This window comes from Dipodomys merriami, unplaced genomic scaffold (assembly GCF_024711535.1).
Source record: "Dipodomys merriami isolate MVZ:Mamm:240054 unplaced genomic scaffold, mDipMer1.0.p SCAF_40, whole genome shotgun sequence".
Lineage (NCBI taxonomy): Eukaryota > Metazoa > Chordata > Mammalia > Rodentia > Heteromyidae > Dipodomys > Dipodomys merriami.
The window spans coordinates 8660506-8684141 of NW_027205604.1; the positions used below are offsets into that span (position 1 = coordinate 8660506).

The window sequence follows — 23636 nt, forward strand, 5'->3', positions numbered from 1 at the left end:
GTGAATAAAAATGGCAGGCCAGCCAGCTGCCGGGAGATGACCGGCTGGGGCGGTGGGGAGGCCGGAAGGTGACCGCCGACCCGAGGGAAGACAGGAGGTCTTAGATGTCAAATGCTCAGCCGCCAGTCAGACCGGGGCATGGCGTGCTTGTTCTCACTTGGTGGGAAAAATAGGCTGTGAGAAGGTTCCAGCGACACCAGCAAGTATTTGGGATTGCCCCTAAAATGAAGAAAGACACATTTATTCCGCTTCCAACTCTGGAAGCGGAAGCCGCGATCATTTCAGTCGAAGGAGCAGCCGCAGCCAGCAGATTTCTCAAGTTCAAGAGGAGTCTCACTTTCTCCTGGATCATTCTCCCGGAGTCCAGCCCTTCTGTTTTTTTTTTTTTTTTAAGTAGGGAAGAAAAGATTTATTTTGAAGTTTTTTTTTCCCCTCCCCTCACTTTTAGTTTTCCCGTAGCTGGTGTAAAAAACATCTGACAATGTGTACTGAGCAAACACTAATAGTAGTTCTACTACAGGCTTATTGGTGATTCAACACAGACTCCATCCTCTGCCCAAGCCTTTTCATTTTTCTTTTTTTCTCCCCCCCCTTTTTTGGTGGGGGGGAGGCGAGGTGTCTGCTCCCCTCCAGCCCCGCGCCGGCTCCCCGCCCCCCGCCGCCCTCCCCGCGGCTCCCTTTCTCCGCCTCCTCGGCGATTGCCATCTGACAAGATCTCCAAATCAAAGTGATAAATCGCTCCAAACTTTTTTTGGCGGCGCTGAGATGTTGGAGGGGCGTCCAGCGCGCATGTGCGAAGGTGTCCAAACTGACAATGCTGGAGAGATAGCGAGCGTGGATTGAGAGAAAGGGAGCGAGGGAGGGAGAGAGAGGGAAAGAGGGAAAGACACGGAGGGAGTGCGTGAAAGTGTGTGTGTGTGTGTGTGTGTGTGCAAGAGAGAGAGGAGAAGAGAGAGAGGAAAGAGGAGGGAGCGAGAGAGCAAAAGAAGGAAAAGATCCAAGAAAAAAAAAACACCCAACCACACAGCAGCGGCTGCAGGACTGGGCACAGCATGAGATCCAAAGGCAGGGCAAGGAAACTGGCCACAAGTAGGTGCAATATCCCTTTTCTATTGGCTTTCCCCCTCTCTGCCATCTTGCAGCTCTGTCTCCGGCCCTCGGGGAGGGAGCGCGGGCCGCCGGCCGCGCGGGGCCCGGGGCGGAGAGCCGGCGCTCCGCAGCCTGGGGCAACCTGCCGGCCGCCGGCGGCCCCCCGCGCCCGGGCGCCCGCGCGCTCGCTCGCTCGCGGTCTGGGCGCCGGAGGAGCCCGGGCCGCCCGGCACGCCGCCCAGACGCGGCGAATCTCGGGGTGGGGGTGGGGTGGAGGGGGAGGGTGCGCGAGCGAGCGCGGGGTTGGGGGGGAGAGCGCCCCCTCCCCTCCTCCCCCCCCAGGCGGAGGGGGGGAGTGGGAGAGCCGCCTCTGGCCAACCAGCAGGTCCCGGGTGCGGGAGGAGGGGGAGCGGGGTGGGGGAGGCGGGCCGGGGCTCGGCTTGGGGTCCGGGGGTCCGGGGTGGGTGGCGGGCTCGGCGGGCCCCGCCGTGGCGGCGGCGGCGGCGGAGTTGGGAAAAGTTGCGAGGCGGCTCTGGAAGTTGCGGGGCGGGCGGGCGGGCTGCGCCGAGCGGCGGCCGCGGTAGTGGGCGCTGTGCGCGCGGCGGTGCTCGGCAGCGTGTGTGGCGCGGCGGGAGGACGGGGCGGGGTGGGGGAGACAAAAGGGGGGCCGCGATCGCGGGCCGGGGGGCACCGGCCCAGCCGGCTCCCGGCCTTCCCGAGCCGCCGGCAGGTGTGGGGTGGGGGTGGGGTGGGGAGGGCAGGCCACGCCGGCGCGTGCGGAGCGCGGGAGCGGCGGGCGCGCGGCCAGCGGGGCCTCGGGCGGCCGGGAGGGCGCGCTCCGGCCCGGGCTGCCACGGGGACCCCCAGGGGGCGCGCCGTCCGCCCTCCTGGGGTGCAGCTCCGGGTGGGGGGGGGTACCCGGGTCCGTCACCCTCCCCGGCGCCCCCTGCCTGCCCGGCGCGGAGCTGACCCCCCGGTCACGCGGGACCCTCCACCTCCACTTTCGGCACCAGTGCGGGGCGCTGGGTGCGGACCGTGGGCGGGATGTGTTCAGAAGCCCAGTTTCCCCGACCGAGGGGAGAGGGGCGCTCCCCTCCTGCAGTGCCAGCCGGCGGGCCGGAGCTGCGGCGGGGGCCTCAGGCCGCCGGGCGGCCCCAAAACTAAACTCGAGCCGCGGGGACTGTGGGCCGGGACGGCACGGCGGGGGGCGGCGGGATCGGTTTTCCCTCGTGCGAGTCCCCCAGCCGCCCTTTCCGGTCCCTGGCACACGAGTCGCCGGGACGGTAGGTGGTTCTCCGCGCCCGCGGCCCGCGGCGCCCGCGCCGGAGGAGTCCGCGGTGCAGCCGGGCCCGAGGCGGTCGTCCCGGGCGCCTTCCCGGCGCTTCGGCCACGCCCCACCCAAGCACCTCACACTCCCGGGTGATTTCATGTATTTATGTATTTATTATTTATTGTTTTCCTCTTGGATCGATCGCAGTGAGAAACCTAAATAGAGAACTCGCTGGATCATCATCGGTCGCTGCTTCTTCTTCTTCTTCTTCTTCTTCTTCTTCTTCTTCTTCTTCTTCTTCTTCTTCTTCTTCTTCTTCTTCTTCTTCTTCTTCTTCTTCTTTTCTTCTCTCTCCTTTTTCGTATTGTTGAATTTCACGTGCTTGGGGAGCGTCCAGCTGCGCCGCTGCAATTGCTTTTCTCGTTTGAATTTTCGTTTTCTATAAAGAAAGTGAATCCGCTGGCTTTACTTTCATTGGAGAAATGCGAGTGTGCAGATCTGCTTGGAGGATCGAGGGCTTCAATTCGGAGGAAAGGAGGTGTGTGTACATGTGAGTGTGTATGTGAGTGTGTATGTGTATGAGTGTGCATATGTTATGAGTGTGAGTGTGCGTGTGTGTGTGCCCTCGCCTGCCATCCGCCGAAGCGCAGGCAGAACACAACCCCCTTCGAATTGTCTTAAGGAACTTCTATTTTCATCCCAGCTGTTCACTGGCCCGGCGGAGCGGGTGGCCCGGCCCGGCCCTGCGCCTTCCCGGGTTCGGGGCCCGGGCCGGGCGGCGGGGCAGCCGCGTCCCGACTTGGGCAAACTTCCCCCGCGGGGCCGCAGGCCTGCCGCTCGCGGGACTCCCGCCGCGCGCACCCGCGCCCTGTGCCCCGCCGCCCCCGAAGGGAAGTGGGAGTCAAGTCACGGCGATGTTGTTATTTTAATTTTTCGGTGTCGTCGTGGGGTGACCCGCGGTGCGGTGGCCCTGCCCGCGAGCCGGGCGCCCAGTCCACACCGCGCGGGCTCCTTGAGTTCTTTTAAAATAAAGAAACGCAAAAGGCGGTGAACGAGCGTATTAATGTGTATATTAAAAAGCCCTCCAGCCCTCCCCAACCGACAGAGCCGGGACCGGACACCCCCTGCAAGCACCGTCCCCGCCGCGGCGGGCGATTCGTCGTGTCTTTGGTCCGCGTCTTCGGTGGCCGCGGGTCGCGAGTGGATCACGGCCGCGTCCACGGCGCGCCCAGGCTGCGCACCCCGCGCGCGGCCCCAGGCCCCGCCACAGCCTTGGTTCTCGGGCCGTGGTGGCAGCGGGTCCATTCGTTGAGGGTCTTTCGGGACGATCCGAAATCATTATTTTAATGGAAAAATTTTTAAAAAGCAAAGAAGGGAAAAGCAAGAAAAGTGACGGCTGCGCCAGCCACGGCCCCGAACGTTGATTTCCAGCTTCAAAACAACACAAAACTGAAGCTAAAGTAGACGCCCTGGCCACGCTCTGCTCGCCCTTCGTGCTGGCACCTGGGCCGGACCAGGTTGGCTCTGCACGTGGTTGCGGCTGGAGCCAGGAAGAGGGGGGTCCGCCTGGTACAGCTGGCTGACACCCCACTTCTGCAGAACGAGCAGCCCGGAAGGCGGTGGGAGCTGCGGGGAGGGGGGAGAAGGGGGGACCCCCTTAGCCGCCAGGGCCCCCCAGAGGCCCATGGAGAGGAGAAGGTGTCGTGATCTCGGCATGCTGGCGCAGAGGAGGGGGCGCGCATGGCGTCTACACACACAGGCCACCTTCCTTTACAGGCGGGCTGGGAGGAGGCTCGGAAGGTGTCCACTCGCTTCCTGCTTCCTTCTCGTGCGCAGCGTGAATGCCTCACCTTAGCAGCCCACGGCTTGGGGGGTGGGGGACAAAAAAAGGGCAACCGTGCCCAGGTCCAGGCATTGACGCCTGTCTATCCTCATCCGGGCTTTCCTTCCATTTCTAAGAACCCCAGATGAGAACAGCTTGGCCCTGGCATACACACACATTTGTTTATTCCAGGCTGCTTTGGAGGAGGGGAAAATCAAAAAGTTCTCCCCACGAAGGCTGCGGCTTTCTTCTTCTTCTTCTTCTTCTTCTTCTTCTTCTTCTTCTTCTTCTTCTTCTTCTTCTTCTTCTTCTTCTTCTTCTTCTTCTTCTTCTTCTTCTTCTTCTCCTTCTCCTTCTCCTTCTCCTTCTCCTTCTCCTCCTCCTTCTTCTTCTCCTCCTCCTTCCTCTCCTCCTCCTCCTCCTCCTCCTCCTCCTCCTCCTCCTCCTCCTCCTCCTCCTCCTCCTCCTCCTCCTCCTCCTCCTCTTCCTCTTCTTTCTTCTTCTTCTTCTTCTTCTTCTTCTTCTTCTTCTTCTTCTTCTTCTTCTTCTTCTTCTTCTTCTTCTTCTTCTTCTTCTTCTTCTTCCTCCTCCTTCTCCTTCTTTTTCCTCCTTCTCCTCCTCCTCCTTCTCCTTCTCCTTCTCCTCCTTCTCCTCCTCCTCCTCCTTCTTCTCCTTCTCCTTCTTCTTCTCCCCTCCCTCCTCCTCCTCCTCTTCCTTTGCCATGAGTTGAGCATAACCCCAGCTTAGGACTGCCTTGTTAGGCTTAGGACTGCCTAGTTAGGCTTGGCACCTTCCATGGGTTTCCTGGCAGAACCATTTCGGTGCCCCCCCCTCCACATCAACTCTAGAATCTGTGTTCAGGGGAAGGTCAATTGCGCTTTTCATTCTCCACTCACCCCCCACCAGGTGGGAAGGGTCGGAGGACTGGCTGGCGAAGCTGCAAAGCTGCGTGTCCAGGTTTCTATCTCAAGAGACTGAGGAGACTTGGGTCTCAGAGTGAGGGTGTGTGTGTGTGTGTGTGTGTGTGTGTGTGTGTGTGTGCGTGTGCGTGTGCGTGTGCGTGTGCGTGTGTGTGTGTGTGTGTGTGTGTGTGTGTGTGTGTGTGTGTGTGTGTGTGTGTGTGTCTAGCACAGACCAGCTCCCAATCTTCCTCAGCCCAGGCCTCTCAGCGTCCCACGCCTGGCCTCACCCAGCGAGACATTCAACATGTAGAGAACACTTATTCGATAGCCATTTAACACGTCACCCACGAAATTGTTTACTTTTTCTTTCTTTCTTTCCTTCTTTTCTTTGAAGAGGGCAGCAACGAGTCTGTAGGCAGTTCCTTTCAAACATCGGAGTAGTTGGGAGTTTATTTTATAATTTTACTTTGGGAAATTGGGGCCAGCTTATCGGAGGCTGCAAGCCACGACCTAGCCCCTGGAAGGCCACGGTTGGGGATCCTTGGCTCTTTCCATCCCCCTCTCCCCCCCAAAGAGGGCCAGAAGCCCTGATTGGCTGTCTCCCAGGAGCCTAGTTCAATCCCGGCATCTTCCCGCACCCCGACTCTCCCACGAGGGGCACAGACTTGACTTTTCTGTCTTAGCCGTGGTGGAGTCTTCCCCATTCCCAAAGTGCTGGCCCTTGCCGGTGGGGGGGGGGTGGGGGGGCGGAGGGGGAAGAGGCATTGCCCTGATCCCTGGAGATGGGGGGAGAGATCCTACCCCTCCTTTCAAAACTGCACGGGGCAGAGAAAGTGGTCCCGGGACAAGGGGGGGGGAGAGTTGGGGTAGGGGAGAGGTCCCAGAGAGGAGGCAGGCAGTGCCCCCAAAGTGCTGCTCCCCCTCTCTGGGACCTCAACCTTCTCAGCTCTGGCTTGAAAGTTCCCTTCCACCCGCCTCAGAGGGGCTGCGAGCTGGGGTTTGTACCAATGGTGTAAACACTTGCACACCCACTCTCACACTCTTTCATCCTCTGGCAGGCCTTTTTGGTGTGTGTGTGTGTGTGTGTGTATGTCTGTGGGGGGTGATGGGCATTTGGGGACCCTCACCCTGACAGTGCACCCACTTTTTTCTCTGAGTAGTGGTTAACCCTTTCTCCACTGCAAGAAACGCTGTCTAGGCATTTTAGGCATTTCTGAAATAGTCGGGGGGGGGGGGGGAGTCTGCTTTTCTTGCTCTTGGGCGGCTCAGAATGAATCATTCGTTCCCTCCATCCACCCCCACTCCATCAGCCATCCTTCTCTTTCTAAAATTAGAGTGCCCCCTCCCCCACTCGCTCGGTGCTGAGTTTACCAGGGAATTCTCAAGGAACTTGGCTGAGCCTGGCGGACTAGTGCTAGGAAGAGGATCTAAGCAAATCTGACACCAACTAAGAGAGAAGGAGCAGGAAGAGAGAACTTCTCCCTCCAGAGCCTCTCCCCATCCCCAGGATTGAAATAATCCCCTAACCCTCCCCCCCAAATGAAAAACGTATATCATTTTTGTTAATTCCCTTTGCTCACTTGCCATACAAGAAACTTCAGAGATGTTTCCACACAGGAAAGAAAACTGTTTACAAAACTCTTTCAAAGTGTGACATATTGCTCTAACTCAGAACTAAAAAGCTAAACACACTTTACCCTCCTTTGAAGTACCCTGGCGGGGCAGCTCATTTGAGTGCAGTTCAGTTATTGCTGAGGGCACAGCTAATGACTTCTACCTATTTAACCCAAGTAGGAGGGGAGAAAGGACTGAATTCCTTGTCCACCGGGTCCCTCTGGAGATTGGGCTCTGGCTCTTGGCCAGTTCTGTATAATGTCAACATTGAATATTTGAATTCCCAGACTCTATTTAACAAGTTTCTAAATAAATAAACTCATTGTGTGTCTGTGTTTAAAATTATTTCACCTCTTTCATAAAAGCTTATTACATTGGCCTTGCAAGTTAGCTTTTCTTTTTAAACAATAAACAAACAAACAGAACTTCAGGTATTTTAATAGCCAGGTCTCCACAATTATGAAGGCATTGCCAAACGATTCTCTCATGTGGAGGCGGATAGGAGCTCTTCTTTGGTAGTGTAAATATATTTATATATTAACATATTGGTAAAGTAAAAAACAAGCTAAATGTGGATGCCAGTGGCTCATGTCTGTCATCCTCACTACTACGAAGGAGGCTGAGATCTAAGGACTGAGGCTCAAAGCTGGCCCAGACAAATATGTGAGGCTCATCTCCAGTTAACCAGGAAAAGGCTGAAAGTGAGAGTGTGGCTCAAATGGTAGAGCACCAGTCGCGATCAGAAAAGCCAAGCAACAGTGCAAGGCTCAGAATTCAAGCCCTAGTACTGGCGTGCACCCTCCCAAACAACAACTACAACAACAGCAACAACAATAACAACAATAACAGCAACAACAACAACAACTAAGCTAAGTTCAGAAAGTCAGTGTCTAAAGGGAGACTTGATTGTATGTTTAATGCCTTTAGGTATTTGATAATTTTGTCTGGTCTTAAATAAATGCCTGTCCTGAGACCTGTCCTCACTTCCCACTGGCAGGTAGAGAAATCTCTAGATGGACCTTTCTTTCTGGGTATTTCCTCCCCTTTTCTGTAAATTGGGTGGATATGTCCTCATATTTCAATTTGGTCAAAAGAACCACATGACTCCCATGGCTTTACTAATTTCTTGGTATTTGGACACCCATACAGTGTTTTTATATAGATGGGAATGTAGCTGTTATAAGAAGCACACACACACACACACACATACACACAAATTTAAAAAAGGCTGTTTCTAGTTCTTTTACAAGTGTGCACTCCATCTGGAGTTATTAGGGAGGAAAGTGGAATTTGCTCTAATTTATGTGTTCAAAGTACATTACTAAAAAGAATGGGATTTGAAAGGGCACATAGCAAAACCCTTAACATTTAGCTGGTAATGTGGAGAGCTCAAAGCCAAGAAAAAAATACCACCAACCCATGCAAACCCTGAAATAGATCGCAATGACCTCAGACATTTTCATTTTCAAAAATAATAGCCATGATTAAAATGGGGGGGGAGTGTTTTACTTGGATCTATAATCTTTTGCATTATAAAAAGCTGTCTTGTGGTTAAAAAACTGCTTCATTATAGACTCAAAAAAAGGAAGAGAATTTTTAATCAAATTCCTGACTCTTCAAAAGTGCTTATTCTTAAATTACTTTTTATTTTGATTTTAGTTATTCTTATTCAATAACAAACAGACTTTTGGCTCGTAGATTCAGTCAAATCTGTGGCCCCTTACTTTTATAAAACTTTAAGGGAGACATTTAAATATTTATTTGTTTGTTTGTGCTGGTTCTGGGTCTTGATCAGTACCATGGTATTGTCCCTTAGCTTTTATTTTTTCCTTTGTTGGTGGGCTTGAATTCAGGGCCTGGGTGCTGTCCCTGAGCTCTTTCACTCAAGGCTAGCATTCTACCACTTTGAGCCACAGTGCTACTTTGGGAGTTTTGGTGGTTTATCGGAGATTAGAGTCTCAAGGACTTCTCTGCGTGGGCCTGTCTTTGAATTGTGATTCTCAGATATTGGCTTTCCGAGTAGCTATGATTACAGGTGTGAGCCACCCACACCTGGCTCCCTTAGCTTTTTTTTTTTCTTTTTTCTCAAGGCTAGCACTCTAACATTTGAGCCATACCTCCACCTTTGGATTTTTGCTGGTTAATTGGACATAAGAGTCTCATGGACATTTCTGCTGGCTTTAAACCATAGTCCTCAGATCTCAGCTTCCTGAGTAGCTAAGATTACTGGCAAGAGTCACCAGTGCCTAACTGAGAATTTTATTGAGAAAGCAGATATTATTAATTCTCCTAGTAAACCTTGCCCATGGGCCAGTAATAAGAAAGACTAGAACTTTCTTAACCTTGTTAAGAACTTTTGGAGGCATTTATTTATGTTTACATGAGAGTTGTTCAAATGATGAACTTACATAGAAAGTCTTTGTAGTTTTACATGAGTGGTCATGCAGTTCTGTTGGGTGCTAGGCCCTGGAACGGCAGGCCAGGCCGTGGTTGAACTCTCACAAACATTTCAAAGGTGCACATTAGTGATTGATTGTGGTATGATCCCTGATTTGAACAGCCAGGTTATCTTCCAAGTTACTGGAAGCTTCCTGTGAAGTGGCAATAATAATGACACTCCCCGACCTGTCTCTTTGCTTGTGAATGGGGTAGGAATTCCACCCTCATTGGGTTTCTGTGAGAGTTCCTTGGAATAATGTTTACCAAATACCACGGCAGAGGAAATTACCCCCCCCCCTCTTGTCCTGTGTTTTCATCCAGTGTCAGTTTTAGAAGTGCTTTTATAACTATAGCTTAACAAGTATTTTGTGTGTCTTCTTAATATCATGCCCTTGGATAAAAGGAAGTCATAATGAAAATTTGGGTATATTAAAACCAAAGTAGGCAATACAGTTATTTGGAAATTTTGAGAATAAGCTTGCTTATTATTTGTTTATTTTTGCAGGGAAGGGAGGGGGTTGTACAAAAAATTGTTAATATTTCATCTTTCCTATACAGGTTTTGGAACAATACAGCTACACAGCTTAAATTTAGCTGTACTTATTCCTCAGTTGTCATCAGATACAAGCTCTCCCTTATGAAAATTTGACTTTTTTTTTTTTTTTTTGCCAGTCCTAGGGCTTGAACTCTGGGCCTAGGAACTATCCCTGAGCTCTTTTTGCTCAAAATTAGCACTCTACCATTCGAGCCACAGCACCACTTCTGGTTTTCCGGGATTATTTGGAGATAAGAGTCTTACAGACTTTCCTGCCCAGGCTGGCTTTGAACCATGAGCCTCAGATCTCAGCCTCCTGAGAAGCTAGAATTACAGGCATGAGCCACTGATGCTCAGCTGAAAATTTGACTTTTAATGGGGGACAGGGGAGTTTGTCAATCATTTTACTACCCTAGCGTTGCTACTGCTTCCTAAATGATGGGTTAGGGTCCAGCAGACCTTGTAAACTAGTGTCCCTACAGGGATTCCCAGGTACAAAATGTATGTGAAGCAAAGTGCATGTATGTACTAACTTCTCTTATTCTAATTTGTTCTTACTTAGGGATTTTTTTTCTTTTGGCACCTAGCCCTGGGATTCTGGAATGAGAGGGAATGTGAGAACTGACACAGCTGGCAGCTCCAGCCTTCTCTCAGCTGCTTCATTAAGGGGGACCTGTGTTACAAATCGCAGTTCAGTAATATTATTATTTTCTGTGCCAGTCCTGGGGTTTGAACTCAGGGTGCTGAGTTGCCCAATGTTAGCACTCTCTCTCTTGGGATACAGCTCTACTTCTGACTTTTTAGTATTTAAATGGAGACAAGAGTCTCAAGGACCTTCCTGCCCAGACTGGCAATCCTCAGATCTCAACTTCTTAAATAGCTAGGATTACAGGCATGCACCACCGAAGCCTGGCTTAATTTGGATTTTTATGTGAATTATCTACTTTAAATGCTATTTCAGTTGAAAAAAAAACCCAGTACAATCCCACCCCATAGTTCATGGACACTGGGTTTGCAGTGACCAGGCTAAGCTGATTTCTAAGTCTCCTTTAAACTTCCAACATTTTATATTGTATTTAAAAATCGGTGTCTTCCCTCAAATCGGTGTCTTCCCTCATCCTAGAATGAATGTATGTGTGTGTATATGTGTGTGTGTGTGTGTGTGTGTGTGTGTGTGTGTGTGTGTGTTTTGAAAGGTGGAAGCAATTATTATAGAATCTGATAGTTGACCATTTATCTGGAAAAATAGTCTTTAACAGCCATGTTGTGTCTTTCTCTCCCTCCATGCTGCTCATTAATTGGCTTAAAAAAATAAACGGAAACATCCCCTCCTCCCTTCATTGCCATGGGCTGCCCATCCTTCTTATTTCATACTCAATCCAATTCTTTGAATTGTGAGCTAAGGATGGGGCAGTAAATCATTAGAAGATAGTTGTCTGTGGTTTTCCACAGTGGGAGAAGGAGCCATTTGGCTACTGTGGGTATCTGGAAAAAAAAAGTTGGCTTCTGTCCTCTAAGGAAGGTTCAGCGGTCATGGCCTGCCTGTCCATAGCCGAAGAGCACAATGGATTCTAAAGACTCCATCTGAAATGGAGAAATTCGTTTTTAAGGGATGACTGTATTATTTGACAAGAGCAGTGATCCTAGCAGGAAGGCGATATATGTTGGGAATAAACTTGAGAATAAACACATCCTGTTCTGTTGATGATGGGGGGCGGGCTAGATTTCTAGCAGAGGTAGTAGGTTAATAACAAGTAAAATTAAGTCCTGAGGATTATAAGGGTAGGGTGTGATGATAGAATGCCAATGTAATGGACTCTCTCAATTTTTGGACTGAGTGACTTGTCTAAATCATTGCTATGATAGGGGGTTTCATCAACAAATATTACTACCAATTAGTATGGTTGAGGACATTATCAGATAATGTGATGGATAGAAATGGATTTACAGGAGTGATGAACCATGATTATAAAGAATAATAATGCATTATCAAATAGTTGGCTTCCAGTTTTTGTATGTTAGCCTAGTTGTTTGTGGAGGGTCCTCCCCCCCCCCCCCTGCCTCTGTCTTTGGTGTCCATCCTGGGGCTTAAACTTAGGGCCTGGGCATTGTATGTTAGCTTTTTTGTTCAAGTCTGGTGCTCTACTTCTTTTTTTTTTTTTTTTTGTCGGTCGTGGGGCTTGAACTCTGGGCCTGGACGCTGTCCCTCAGCTCTTCAGCTCAAGGCGAGCGCTCTACCACTTGAGCTACAGCGCCACTTCCGGTTTTCTGGTGGTTTATTGGAGATAGGAGTCTCACAGTCTCTCCTGCCCGGGCTGGCTTTGAACCGCGATCCTCAGATCTCAGCCTCCTGAGTAGCTAGGATTACAGGCGTGAGCCACCGGCGCCCGGCTTGGTGCTCTACTTCTTGAGCCTCACCTTCCACCCTTGGCTGAAATGAAGGCAAACCACTTAACTTTTCCCAGCTTCCTTTCTTATGGATGTGTGTGTGTGTGTGTGTGTGTGTGTGTGTGTGTGTGTGTGTGTGTGTGTGTGTGTGTGTGTGTGTGTGTGTGTGTGTGTGTGTGTGTGTGTGTGTGTGTGTGTGTGTGTGCGCACGCGCATGATGTAACATGATGTTACTTAACATCATTTGAGAGTTGGTCAAGTACATTTAGAGTGCCTTAAATAAAAAGAGCCTTAAAACGGTTAAAAAAAATTCATTAACTTCATCGGCTTCTTTTTGTCTTTACCCAAGATAAGCTCATCCAGCTTAGCTTGTTTACTCATCCTATTCTTCTCATTCTCTTCCAAGCCCACCCCAGTTTATTCCATGCAGCCTTTGGTCAGCAGGTTGTCACACAGTCTGTAAGTCAATCCATATTGTACTTTGGCCATCAACATCTAACTCCTTATGTGAGATTCCATTTAAATCCTTCCTTTCTTTATGATCACTCCTGGGGATATCATTTCTCTAAGTCATTTCATTTCAATTTCAATAGTTTGGAATTATCTACCATCGATCTGGCATTTCATAATACATTTCTTGTCTTAACTGTATAACATCATGTGTGTTTTTTTCCTGGCAAAACTGTAAAACGTCACCATGTATGTCTTGTTTTTCCTGCAAAACTCTTACAAGAGTGCATTTCTGCGTTGTGCCTCGTTCTCCGCATTGCATCTGGCAGTTATCAATACAATTAGGTGATGGTGGTTTCTGATGGGCTTTGCTAGACTATGTGAACCCCCACAAATTCTTTGCCTGCAAAACCTGCCCAGTTAGGTAATGTCAGCACTAGAACTCTGGGACATCTGACACTTTAATTGCATACTAAATCCACAATTGGCCTATTTTGACAGTGATAAACCACCTGGAAAGAACATTTGGAACGTAGAGTATTATTCCCAATTTTCACCACTAATGTTCCTCGTTTTACCAGTGCAGGTATACCACATGGCTCTTCACTTAAATCACAAATTGTTATTGATCCACACTTGATCTTAAACTCAGCACTGGACCTGATTCTGGAGATTGTCAGAGGCTTCAAGGTCGAGGCAGTGAAACCGTTCAGGGACTCATATAATCCTTAGGGATCTAGGGGTATTCATTTTACAAAAGGAGTCAGAAGCCCAGTTTTCACACAATCCTAATCCCAATTTAGGCACTGTTAATACACAGCACAACAATAAGAATCTTGCCATATATTTATACATATTTATGATATACATACATAGATGATTTTGTATATATGCACATGTATACATATATGTGATATAAATCAAACATATACATGTTTATTTACATGATATAAATAATTTATATATACATATTTATATGATTTATGTGTACATACATGATATATATGTATGTTGAATGGAATCTTGTTTTACTGAGATTGAATTAACCCCACTTACTCAACTCTGTCCCTTTAATTGAAGGACAAATGGAGACTTCTCCCTCTCTTCATCTTCACTCCAATTTCTCACCAGATTCTTCACCCTCAAATCTTTCATCTCTATGGGGAAAATAAATTTATTTGTGCATTGGACGACTGTCCTCAAGTCCTAAGCCACTGCAGGCTTTCAGTGCTGATGGTTTTCTTTCATCAGCCCAGTCAGACAGGACTTTTCATTCTGCTCTTAGAACTTAAGTCAATCAGAGCCTATGTATTTATTTATTTCTGTACTGGGGTTGAACACAGGGCCTTGCACTTGCTAGGCAGGCATTTGATCAGTTGAGTTACATCCCAGCCTTTTTTGTTCTCTAGTTATCTTTTCGTATAGAGTTTTGGGTTTTTGCCTTGAGCTGGCTTCTAACCATTATGTACCTTTTTATGTTTACTGCATAGCTGGGATTGCAAGCTTAAGCCACCATGCTTAACATATTTGTTGAGTAGGAGTATGCATGTCTTGCTGATCCTTTGCCTTGGCTGGTGTTAAATGGTGACACTTCCAATCTCTACTTTCCAAGTAGTTGGGATCACAGGTGTGACCACACCCAGCCTGAGCCCCTCATTTAAAATGAAGCTAGAGGGCTGGGAATGTGGCTTAATGGTAGTGTGCTTGCCTAGCATGCATGAAGCTCTGGGTTTGATTCCTCAGTAGCACATAAACAGAAAAAGCTGGAAGTAGTACTGTGGCTCAAGAGATAGAGTGCTAGCCTTGAGCACTGAGAGGCTTAGGGACAGAGTCCCTGAGTTCAAATCCCATGACTAGCCAAAAAAAAAAAAAAGGCTAGAGACTAAGAACCATGGCTTAAAAAACAAAACAAAACAAAACTTTGGTGTTGACTGTAGATTTCATGTTAGGTGAGAAGTATGAAATTAAGTGGTGATAAAATATTTCATGGTAGGGCTGGGAAGGTGGCCCAGTGGTAGAGTGCTTGCCTTGCATGCATGAGGCCCTGGGTTCTATTCCTCAGCACCACATAAGCAAAAAAGAAGTGGCTGTGGCTCAAGTGGTAGAGTGCTAGCCTTGAGCTGAAGAGCTGAGGGGCAGCGCCCAGGCCCAGAGTTCTGGCCCCACGATTGGGCCAAAAAAAATAAATTTCATGGTAGAACAATAATAAAAATGAATAGAAGGACAGAATAACAAACATGTTTCTGCTAGGGTCATGATTTGTGTAACTCTTTTGGGTGTCAGATACCTGCAAGAATCCGATGAAAGGTTTGGAACCTCTTGACAGGAAGTACCATACACATAAACACGTACAATTTTAGTGTTATGGACTCCTAAGTTTCAGGCTTCTTGGGATTACATTGGTGTTCAGACTTGATCTCTCCTAGTATGTTTATTGCATAACATCTTAATGTGCGTATAAACGTTTAAAAGTTATCTTAGAAATGTTTTTGTGAGTGCAACATTTATGCACAAAATATGATTTGAAACTACAATAATGTATTGTGTAGAAAATGGGAGTTTTTTCATTAATTCTTTCCTCCTTTCTTTTCTTTTTACTTCCTTCCTCTTTCTCTTTTTATTTCTCCCTTTCTCTCTCTCCATCCCTCTCTCCCTCCCTCTCTCCCTCCTTCTGCCTTCCTGCCTTCCTTTCCTCTCTCCTTTCTTTCATTCTTTCTCTCTGACTCTCTTTTCCTTCCTTCCTTCCTTCCTTCCTTCCTTCCTTCCTTCCTTCCTTCCTTCCTTCCTTCCTTCCTTCCTTTCTTCCTTCCTTTGGCCTGTGCTCTCCCTTGGTGTTTTTTTTTTTTTTTCCACTCAAGGATGGCACTTTACCACTTGAGCCCCATCCCTGGTTCGTTTATTGCTGGTTCATTGGAGATAAGAGTCTCACAGGTTTGTCTGCTCAGGCTTCCATCTCAAGGTGATCTTCAGATCTCAGCCCCACGAGCAGCTAGGATTGCAAGCGTGGGCCACTGGTGCCTGACACAACTTGCTTTTTCTATTTTCTTGCTTACTCTGCACCTCAGACATTTCCTCTGGTTACTATGTACTCAGTCTAACCCATGCTTTTAGAAGGCAGCTGTCAGTCCCTCTACCATTTGGATGGAACAGATTTGATTGAGCCTAGTCTCTACAGATGACATCTGGGTAGGTTTCAGAACAGAACAGAGATGGTCCCCTAGCCAGGACTCCAAAGGACAGTGAGTGGGAATGGCTGCATTACAGAAGTCTTATAGTTCAGGGTGAGGTGTGAGGGCCTGGGAGGAGGCTGGAGGCTCCGGGAAGGTCTCCGCAGTTGGCCTCTGCCTTTCAGGATAAATCAGACCGCAAGCATCTTTACCCCTGGAGGATCAAGGGCTTCAGTCTAGAGCCAAGGTACGGCTTAGTAAGATCCTCTGTGATGTACTCGTGATAGACCTCAGGCTCATTCAGATGATCTGGACTCATGTTTATTGTCCATTTCTGAGTTCTACTGCTGTCTGGAACAAGCTGTAGCCACACTCAATACACACAGGCCCAGCTGGATCAGCAAGTTGTCAGGGTTTCAAGGTTTTAGTATTGTTTTGTGATTTCCTTGTTTGTGTGGAACGTTCTTAACCACATTGCCCGATCTGGACTATACACTTTAAAACAATGGATGCAACTAAATATATGCAGGAATTAGCCAAAGCAATTAAAATCATTTTTGATATCCTTTTAAAACACAACACACGATAATTTCTAACCTGTGGATCAGAAAGATAATTTTTTTTAATAGGAAAATGTTTTGGCACTGGGTAACCAGAGTACCGGAAAACTTTCATAATGGAAACTATCTCTTAATTATAGCATAAAAATTTGACAATATAATGTTACCCACTAAAGCCCATCAGATGCAAACTTCCAGTTTTTGATTATAAGCTCTAAACCAGGATAGAGAGACTTCTGGAAAGTGGTTTTCTTTGGCAATGATGTTGCTGATTAAATATAAAAAATTCTGAAAAAATTAGTCCGGCCTATTTCTTTACACAGAAGGCTATATAAAAAAGCAATGGATGAGTTTTACTTCTGTTAGGAATTATTTTTTTCATTGGATTATGTTAGATTAAAAATACCCTGGGAATTTTACATTGGATTTGAACAGACTCTACTCAAGGAATTAAAATTTAGTAATATAAATTTTCTTAATAAATCAATTTAGTTTGCAATTTTGATTCTTTAGGGTACAGTAGTATGGTATTTGTTCCAAATTAATATTTTTTGATAGATGCATTAAATTTGTCTCATGGGGGTGATTTCTAGTTTCCAGTTTTCAAAGTGTATTTAAAGTAAATCAATTGAATTAATGCTGTGTTTTGTTTGTTTTGCTTTTTGCCAGTTCTAGGGCTTGAACTAGAGGCCACCTGTTTTTGCTTGGCTTTTTCTTTACAAGGCTGACGATCTACCATTTGAGCCTCTCCTTCTAGCTTTTTGGTGGTTAATTGGAGATAAGAGTGTTTCAGATTTATTCGCTTGGACTAGCTTTGAACTGCGATCCTCAAATCTCAGCCTTCTGAAGCTAGGATTACAGGCATGAGCCATCAGCAGCTGGTTGAGTATATTGCTGTTGAGTGCCTAGAATACACAAGGCACAATGAACAAAATCCTAGAAACTTTGTTTCCGGAAAACATTGATTATCAACATTTGATAGACAGATTCATGCTCATGACCATGTGTTATAATAGAGACAAAATAACCATGTGCTTGTTTTCTGGTTTGCAGTGACTACAAAATGGTTTCATAAGCTTGCAGTACTGTGTTCCATGGCTCTCTGTCTTCTTCAAATATTTTGTTAACATTGTGAGGCCACATGCCTGACAAGCTTCAGTGCCGTGTCATATGTCTGGGATCTTTCATTGGAAAATAACACCATTCTTCATTTCTCTTAATTCCTGTCAGATGTGGAGGCCTTGGCCTACTTCACTAACTGACTTGCATGTTAATGTGGATAAGATTTTGTTGTTGTTGAAGACTCTTGGGAACTCTTGCTCTTGGTAGCTATCACCCACTCATGCATTCAACAGCTATTTACCAGTCACTTGCAATTCTGGGGGGTAGGGTGGGGGTGGGGTGCAGCAAGAAGTAGGTAACATCCTGGCCAAGTTTCCTGATCACATGGAACCACATGACATCTTTGAGTGGATGGATGTGTGGATTCCCAAACCTCCACACATGGTCTTGTGGTATGAAGGATGTAAAGAGAGTAACTTGCTAGAGAACAGAAAGATGACTGGAAGATCTTTCCGAGGAGGTGACATTTTAAGAGAGTTAAGTGAGAAGGACACTTGGAAAATGGCAGGCATTCCCATTTGCTTGATTCTCTAGTTTTTGGCAGAAGCAAACACCTGTAAATGTTACAGATAAAACTCATTTCAGCCAGGTACCTGTGGGTCATGCCTGTAATCCTAGCTAATCTTAGGAGGCTAGGAGGATTGTGGGCCAGAAAATCTAGGAGCTTCTTATCTCCAAAGCACCACACAAGCCAGAAATGGAGCTGTGTGTAACTCAAAGAGTAGAGTGTCAGCCTTGAGTCATAAAACTAAAGAGCAGCACCTAGATCCTGAAAAAAGCCTCATTTGAGGTTTATGGAGTGCATTTACCATACCCACGTGCACATCTAATTCTACAGAGGAGGAATGAGGGCTTACGTGTCTGTGTGTCTTCTTTATAGATGGAGGAAGTCACACTTCTGTGTTTGATTTACACAGCAGCATCAGAAAAACATATTAAATTTCGGGACCCATCATTCAGTCCAGTTCAATGAGTATGTATTGAAGTATTTTTATATTAAGACACTCACAGCGAACACCACATTGAACACTGAGCATGGAAAGGGAAGTCAAACTTGTTTCCTGACCTTGAGGAACTAGAGTATGCTGGGAAGGGCGGACATATACACGTGATTTCATTCCAGCAGGATGAGGACAGAGCGAGGGTAACAGGCCTATTCCCACAAAACCACAGGGGTCTGAACAGTACTTTGTGATACACAGAATACTCTCATGTCACAACTCTTCTTGTGAAACAGTTCCTTCAACTACTTTCCCCTAGACTCAGAAAGAGATACTTCAAATGTTAAGACTGAAAGTTTAAGATTGTTTAAGCTGTGTGTGTGTGTGTGTGTGTGTGTGTGTGTGTGTGTGTGTGTGTGTGTGTGTGTGTGTGTGTGTGTGTGTGTGTGTGTGTGTGTGTGTGTGTGTGTGTGTGTGTGTGTGTGGTGTGTGTGCCAATAGATAATGCCTGCCATCCAGGTTACTTGAGAGCTGGCATTAGGTGCTGACAGTTCAAGGCCAACCTAGGGAAAAGAGTTTGGGAGACTCCTCTGAAGAGAGGGTTGGATGCTGTGGTGCATTCTGATTATCCTACCAGTGTCAGGAATCATGGCCTAAACACATGCCCAGGCAGGAAGCCTGATCCTATCTTAAAAATAATGAGCACACAAAAAAGGGGTGCTTGGACTGCGAATGTGGCTTAGTGGTAGAGTGCTTGCCTAGCATGCATGAAGCCCTGGGTTTGATTCCTTAGAACCACATAAATAGAAAAAGCTGGAAGTGGTGCTGTGTCTTAAGTGGTAGAGTGCTAGCCTTGAAATTCAAGGACAGTGCCCAGGCCCTGAGTTCAAGACCCAGGACTGGCAAACAAACAAACAAACAAAAGAAGGAGGTGCTAGGTGCTGGTGGATCACGCCTGCAATCCTAGCTACTCAGGAGGCTGAGACCTGAGGATCTCGGTTCAAAGCCAGCCAGGGCAGGAAAGCCCATTGAGACATATCTCCAAGTAACCTCCAGAAGTGGTGCTGTGGCTCAAAGGGGTAGAGAGCTAGTCTTGAGCAAGAAGAGCTCAGGGACAGTGCCACAACTGACAAAGAAAAGGACAGGGGCATGGCTCAGAGGTAAAAGCATATTTTTTCAAGTATGAGACTCTGGATTCAAACCCTAGCACTGCAAAAAAAGTTTCACATGGATTGACTGTGTCCTAAGACATTTCTAAATTTATCTACTGAGCTTTCAGTAGAAAGGGAATTTGTGTGTGTGTGTGTGTGTGTGTGTGTGTGTGTATGTGTGTGTGTGTGTGCGTGTGTGTGTGTGTGTGTGTGTGTGTATGTGTGTGGTGTGTCCTGGGTCTTGAATTCAGGGCTTTAGTGGGTTTTTGGTGGCTAACTGGAGATAAAAATTTCATAGACTTTCCTGCCTGGGCTGGTTTCAAACTGTGATCCTCAGATCTCAGCCTCCTGAGTAGCTAGGCAGGTGTGAGCCACCAGTGCCCAGCAAATATAAGGGAATACGATGCACAGTCAAGTAGTTCCATGTTTGCAAGGAAATGCTTATCGTAATAACCTAGTAAGGTGAGGATGCATTTCTGGCATCTGTCCCTTAGCATGGGTCTGTGGATAGCAAAGAACTCTTCCATGCTCACCACTGGCGTATTGTATTCCTCCAATCGTTCTCTCGCCTTTCTCATCACTGGTCAAGAACATGTTTTGGAGGATGTCAAAAAGGTTCCTCTGCCCCTCTGCCACTTGTAGCTCTGTACTGAAATTTTCATGATTTCCAAAGTTATGTATTCAGTTTTTTGTCCAACTGAAGATAATGTTACCTGGAAACTGACATAATCTTGGAGAAGTGGCTCATTTCTCAGGCCCATGTGTGATTTTTGTTGTTTGTCAAACAGAAGTCATAAGATAAAAAACACACATGGCTTTCTTTTCCAATTCTTTCTGCCAACATCTTGTTGAGCCGTATGCATGGGTCCAAGCCAATGTTCTAGCCATGAGGTTGGCATAGAAATCAGCACATCCAACATCTTGTTGCTGGGTACAGCCCGGAATCCTGGATGAAAACTACTCATTTGCCTAAATGAATATGATGTTAATCCTCAAGCATTCTGTCGATGAAATATTAAAACATGAGAGCACTGGGTGTTTGACTTAGGGAGCAGTATTGTATCTATGTTTCTTTGACTAAATACTACTTTGGGGAGATGGATCATAAAGCGGATGGGAAATGTCAAGGTAAAAACATTATGGGAAGCTGGGCACTGGTGACTAATACCTTGTAATCCTAGCTACTCAGGAGGCTGGGATTTGAGGATCCAGGTTCAAAGCCAGCCCGGGCAGGAAAGTTTGTGTGACTCTTATCTCCAATTAACCGTCAGAAAACCGGAAGTGGCGCTGTGGCTCAAGTGGTAGAGCTCTCACCTTGAGCCGAAGAACTCAGGGGCAACGCCTAGGCCCAGAGTTCAAGCCCCATGACCGACAAAACGAACCAACAAGCACAAAAATCAAACAAACAAAAAAAGGTTATGGAGCTCTGGTTTCACAAAGGCCTGAGGATCTGTCTGTCATATCTCTTCCTGCCCTTAAGTGGTGGTGATCTCAGTCACCAAGGTTTTGCCCTTAAGAAAAGAACATAATCTACTATCCAGTGCAGTACAGCAGGTTGTGTCTTAGCCAATCTTCAGAGTGAATCTTTGGCATTGGCCAGGACCTGTGGACTGCCGGGGCGGGGCGTAGAATGTCACTTGTTTCCTTCCACCATGCTCAGAATGAGCGGCCTGATGGCTCATCACATCTCGCTGCTCTTACATCACCATGACTCATAGCTTTCCTGAGGAGAATGTTCTCTGAAGTGTTTTAAGCCATCCCCACCTGTAAGATAGGTTGTTATTTTTTTCTTAGGTGTGATCATCTCAAAAATATAATTTTGGGCACCATGGGAATTTTTTTTTGGGGGGGGAGGGGAGGATGATGCTTTCCAGGGAGTTGAATCCTGACTTTCCTCATCAATATGATATCCTTTGGCAAGACACGAAACTCTGAACACTCTGCTGTGGCTTCAATGGAGATCATTTAGAACAAGAAGAAGTGCTCTGGTAAAGATGATTGAGTATTCATTGCCTGACTGACTAGTCTATCCTCACACCCAGGAGGGATATTTTTGCCTTGGTTTAAAGATGAAGGCTCTGGAGATTGCATCCCTTCTTCCCTTCCTCCCTCCCTCTTCTTCCTTCCCTCCCTCTCTTTCTTTCTCCTTCCTTTCTCCCTCCTTCCTTCCTTCCTTCCTTCCTTCCTTCCTTCTTTCTTTCTTTCTTTCTTTCTTTCTTTCTTTCTTTCTTTCTTCCTTCCTTCCTTCCTTCCTTCCTTCCTTCCTTCCTTCTTCCTTCCTTCCTTCCTTCCTTCCTTCCTTCCTTCTTCCTTCCTTCCTTCCTTCCTTCCTTCCTTCCTTCCTTCCTTCCTTCCTTCCTTCCTTTCTTTCTTTCTTTCTTTCTTTCTTTCTTTCTTTCTTTCTTTCTTTCTTTCTTTCTTTCTTTCTTTCTCTTTCTTTCTTCCTTCCTTCCTTCCTTCCTTCCTTCCTTCCTTCCTTCCTTCCTTCCTTCTTTCTCCTTCCTTCCTTCCTTCCTTGTACTAGAGCTTGAACTCAGGGCCTAAACACCACTGTCCCTTAGCTTTTTTGCTCAAGGCTCTACCACTTCAAGCATACTCTCACTTCTGCTTTTTGCTGGTTAATTGGAGATAAGGGTCTCATGGATGTGTCTTCCCAGGCTGGCTTTGAACTGTGATCCTTAGATCTTAGCCTCTTGACCAGCTAAGATTATAGGTGTGAGACACTGGTGACTGGCTGTGACATTTTTTTTTTTTTTTTGATCATTTTGATCTGGTGGCTATTTCTAAGGAAATGAGAATGTTTTTCAGGTTTGACAACAACAACAACCTGAGCATGTGTGTTGTGAGACAGCACTGTCATATTACTAGCTGCTTTTGTCTTTTGTCTTTCTTTCTTTTTCTTTCTTTTTTTTTGGGGGGGGGGTCTGGTCGTGGGGTCTGAACTCTGGGTCTGGGCGCTGTCCCTCAGCTCTTCAGCTCAAGGCTAGTGTTCTACCACTTGAGCCACAGCACCACTTCCGGCTTTTTTCTTTTTGCTTATGTGGTGCTGAAGAATTGAACCCAGGGCCTCATGCATGCAAGGCAAGCGCTCTACCACTGAGCCACCTTCCAAGCCCCTGTCTTTTGTCTTTCTAGAATCCTCGCTATAAATCTTATTTCAACCTTCTCATATAAACTGAGTACTGGGAATTCTAGAGAAAGGTATGTAGACAAGCAAGCAGATGAAATCTTAAAAAAAAGTAATAGATGTGTCTGCCAGATAGAATAAAGCAAACAAACACAAAAATAGAAGAGTAGCTTTTTAGGCACAGCTTAAGCTATATTTAAGATAGTTTGGATGTGGAATGCTAGTGTCCCTTATGCCTGGCTGGTTTTAATCAATGTTATTAGTCACACTCTTCCATATACACAAAAATTCGTTACATAAACTCATTAGTTGTTGTTGGACTGTCTTGGTAGGTTCAGTTGCACCTGAGTATACAAGGTGCTCACTAGAGCCGGGTGCTGGTGGCTCATGCTTGTAATCCTAGCATCTCAGGAGGCTAAGATCTGAGGATCACAGTTTGAAGTCAAGACAAGAAGGAAAGTCTGTGAGACTCTTATATCCAATTAATCACCAGAAAAGTGGAAGTGGTGCTGTGGCTCAAAGTGCTGGAGTACTATCTTTGAGTGAAAAAGCTCAAAGACAGTGCCCAGGCCCTGAGTTCAAGCCCCATGACCGACAAAAAAAGTGCTCATTAGTTCCAGAGATTTAGCTAAACTCAAAGGATGGGTACCTAGACAGCCCATGTTAAGGAGCACAGAACATTGTGTATACTTATGGTGTATACTTTGTGTATACTTATGGTGTATACACAGAACATTGTGTATACTTATTGAAAGTAAGAGTGAATCCAGGAACAAGGTGTGAATGTGGATTTATTACCTCGTTGTTTGTGTTCATCTTTGGCTACTTGAAGGGGAAAACTCCTTTAGTTTTGGCTTTGACTATATATTTCAAATTGATTAACTCCATCGTACAAATCCTCTTAGAAATTTCACTTGAATTTTACATCTTGGTACAGTGATGCGTACTCTAATTGCTTTTTCGTTCCCTTGAAACTATCAGTTGGATTTTACGATTTTTAGAATAGTCTTCAAACCAGATACAAAGGGATGAGATGTTTCAATGGTTTAAAAGAGAGAT

General features: G+C 46.6%; 1 protein-coding gene across 7 annotated transcripts in view; it reads left to right on the top strand.

Annotated features, from left to right (window-relative positions):
• The first annotated feature begins 712 nt into the window (after nt 1–712).
• Nucleotides 713–23636, top strand: part of Mecom (MDS1 and EVI1 complex locus) — a 585804-nt gene continuing 562880 nt past the window's right edge. For 2 of the 7 annotated variants that reach the window (XM_069991926.1, XM_069991927.1), the window contains exon 1: nt 714–1089. In XM_069991926.1, coding sequence (XP_069848027.1) covers nt 1053–1089 — 37 coding nt within the window. In that variant the 5' untranslated portion in view covers nt 714–1052. Of the gene's footprint in view, nt 1090–23636 lie in introns of all 7 variants that reach the window. The other 5 variants (XM_069991928.1, XM_069991929.1, XM_069991931.1 and 2 more) reach the window with 4 other exon arrangements.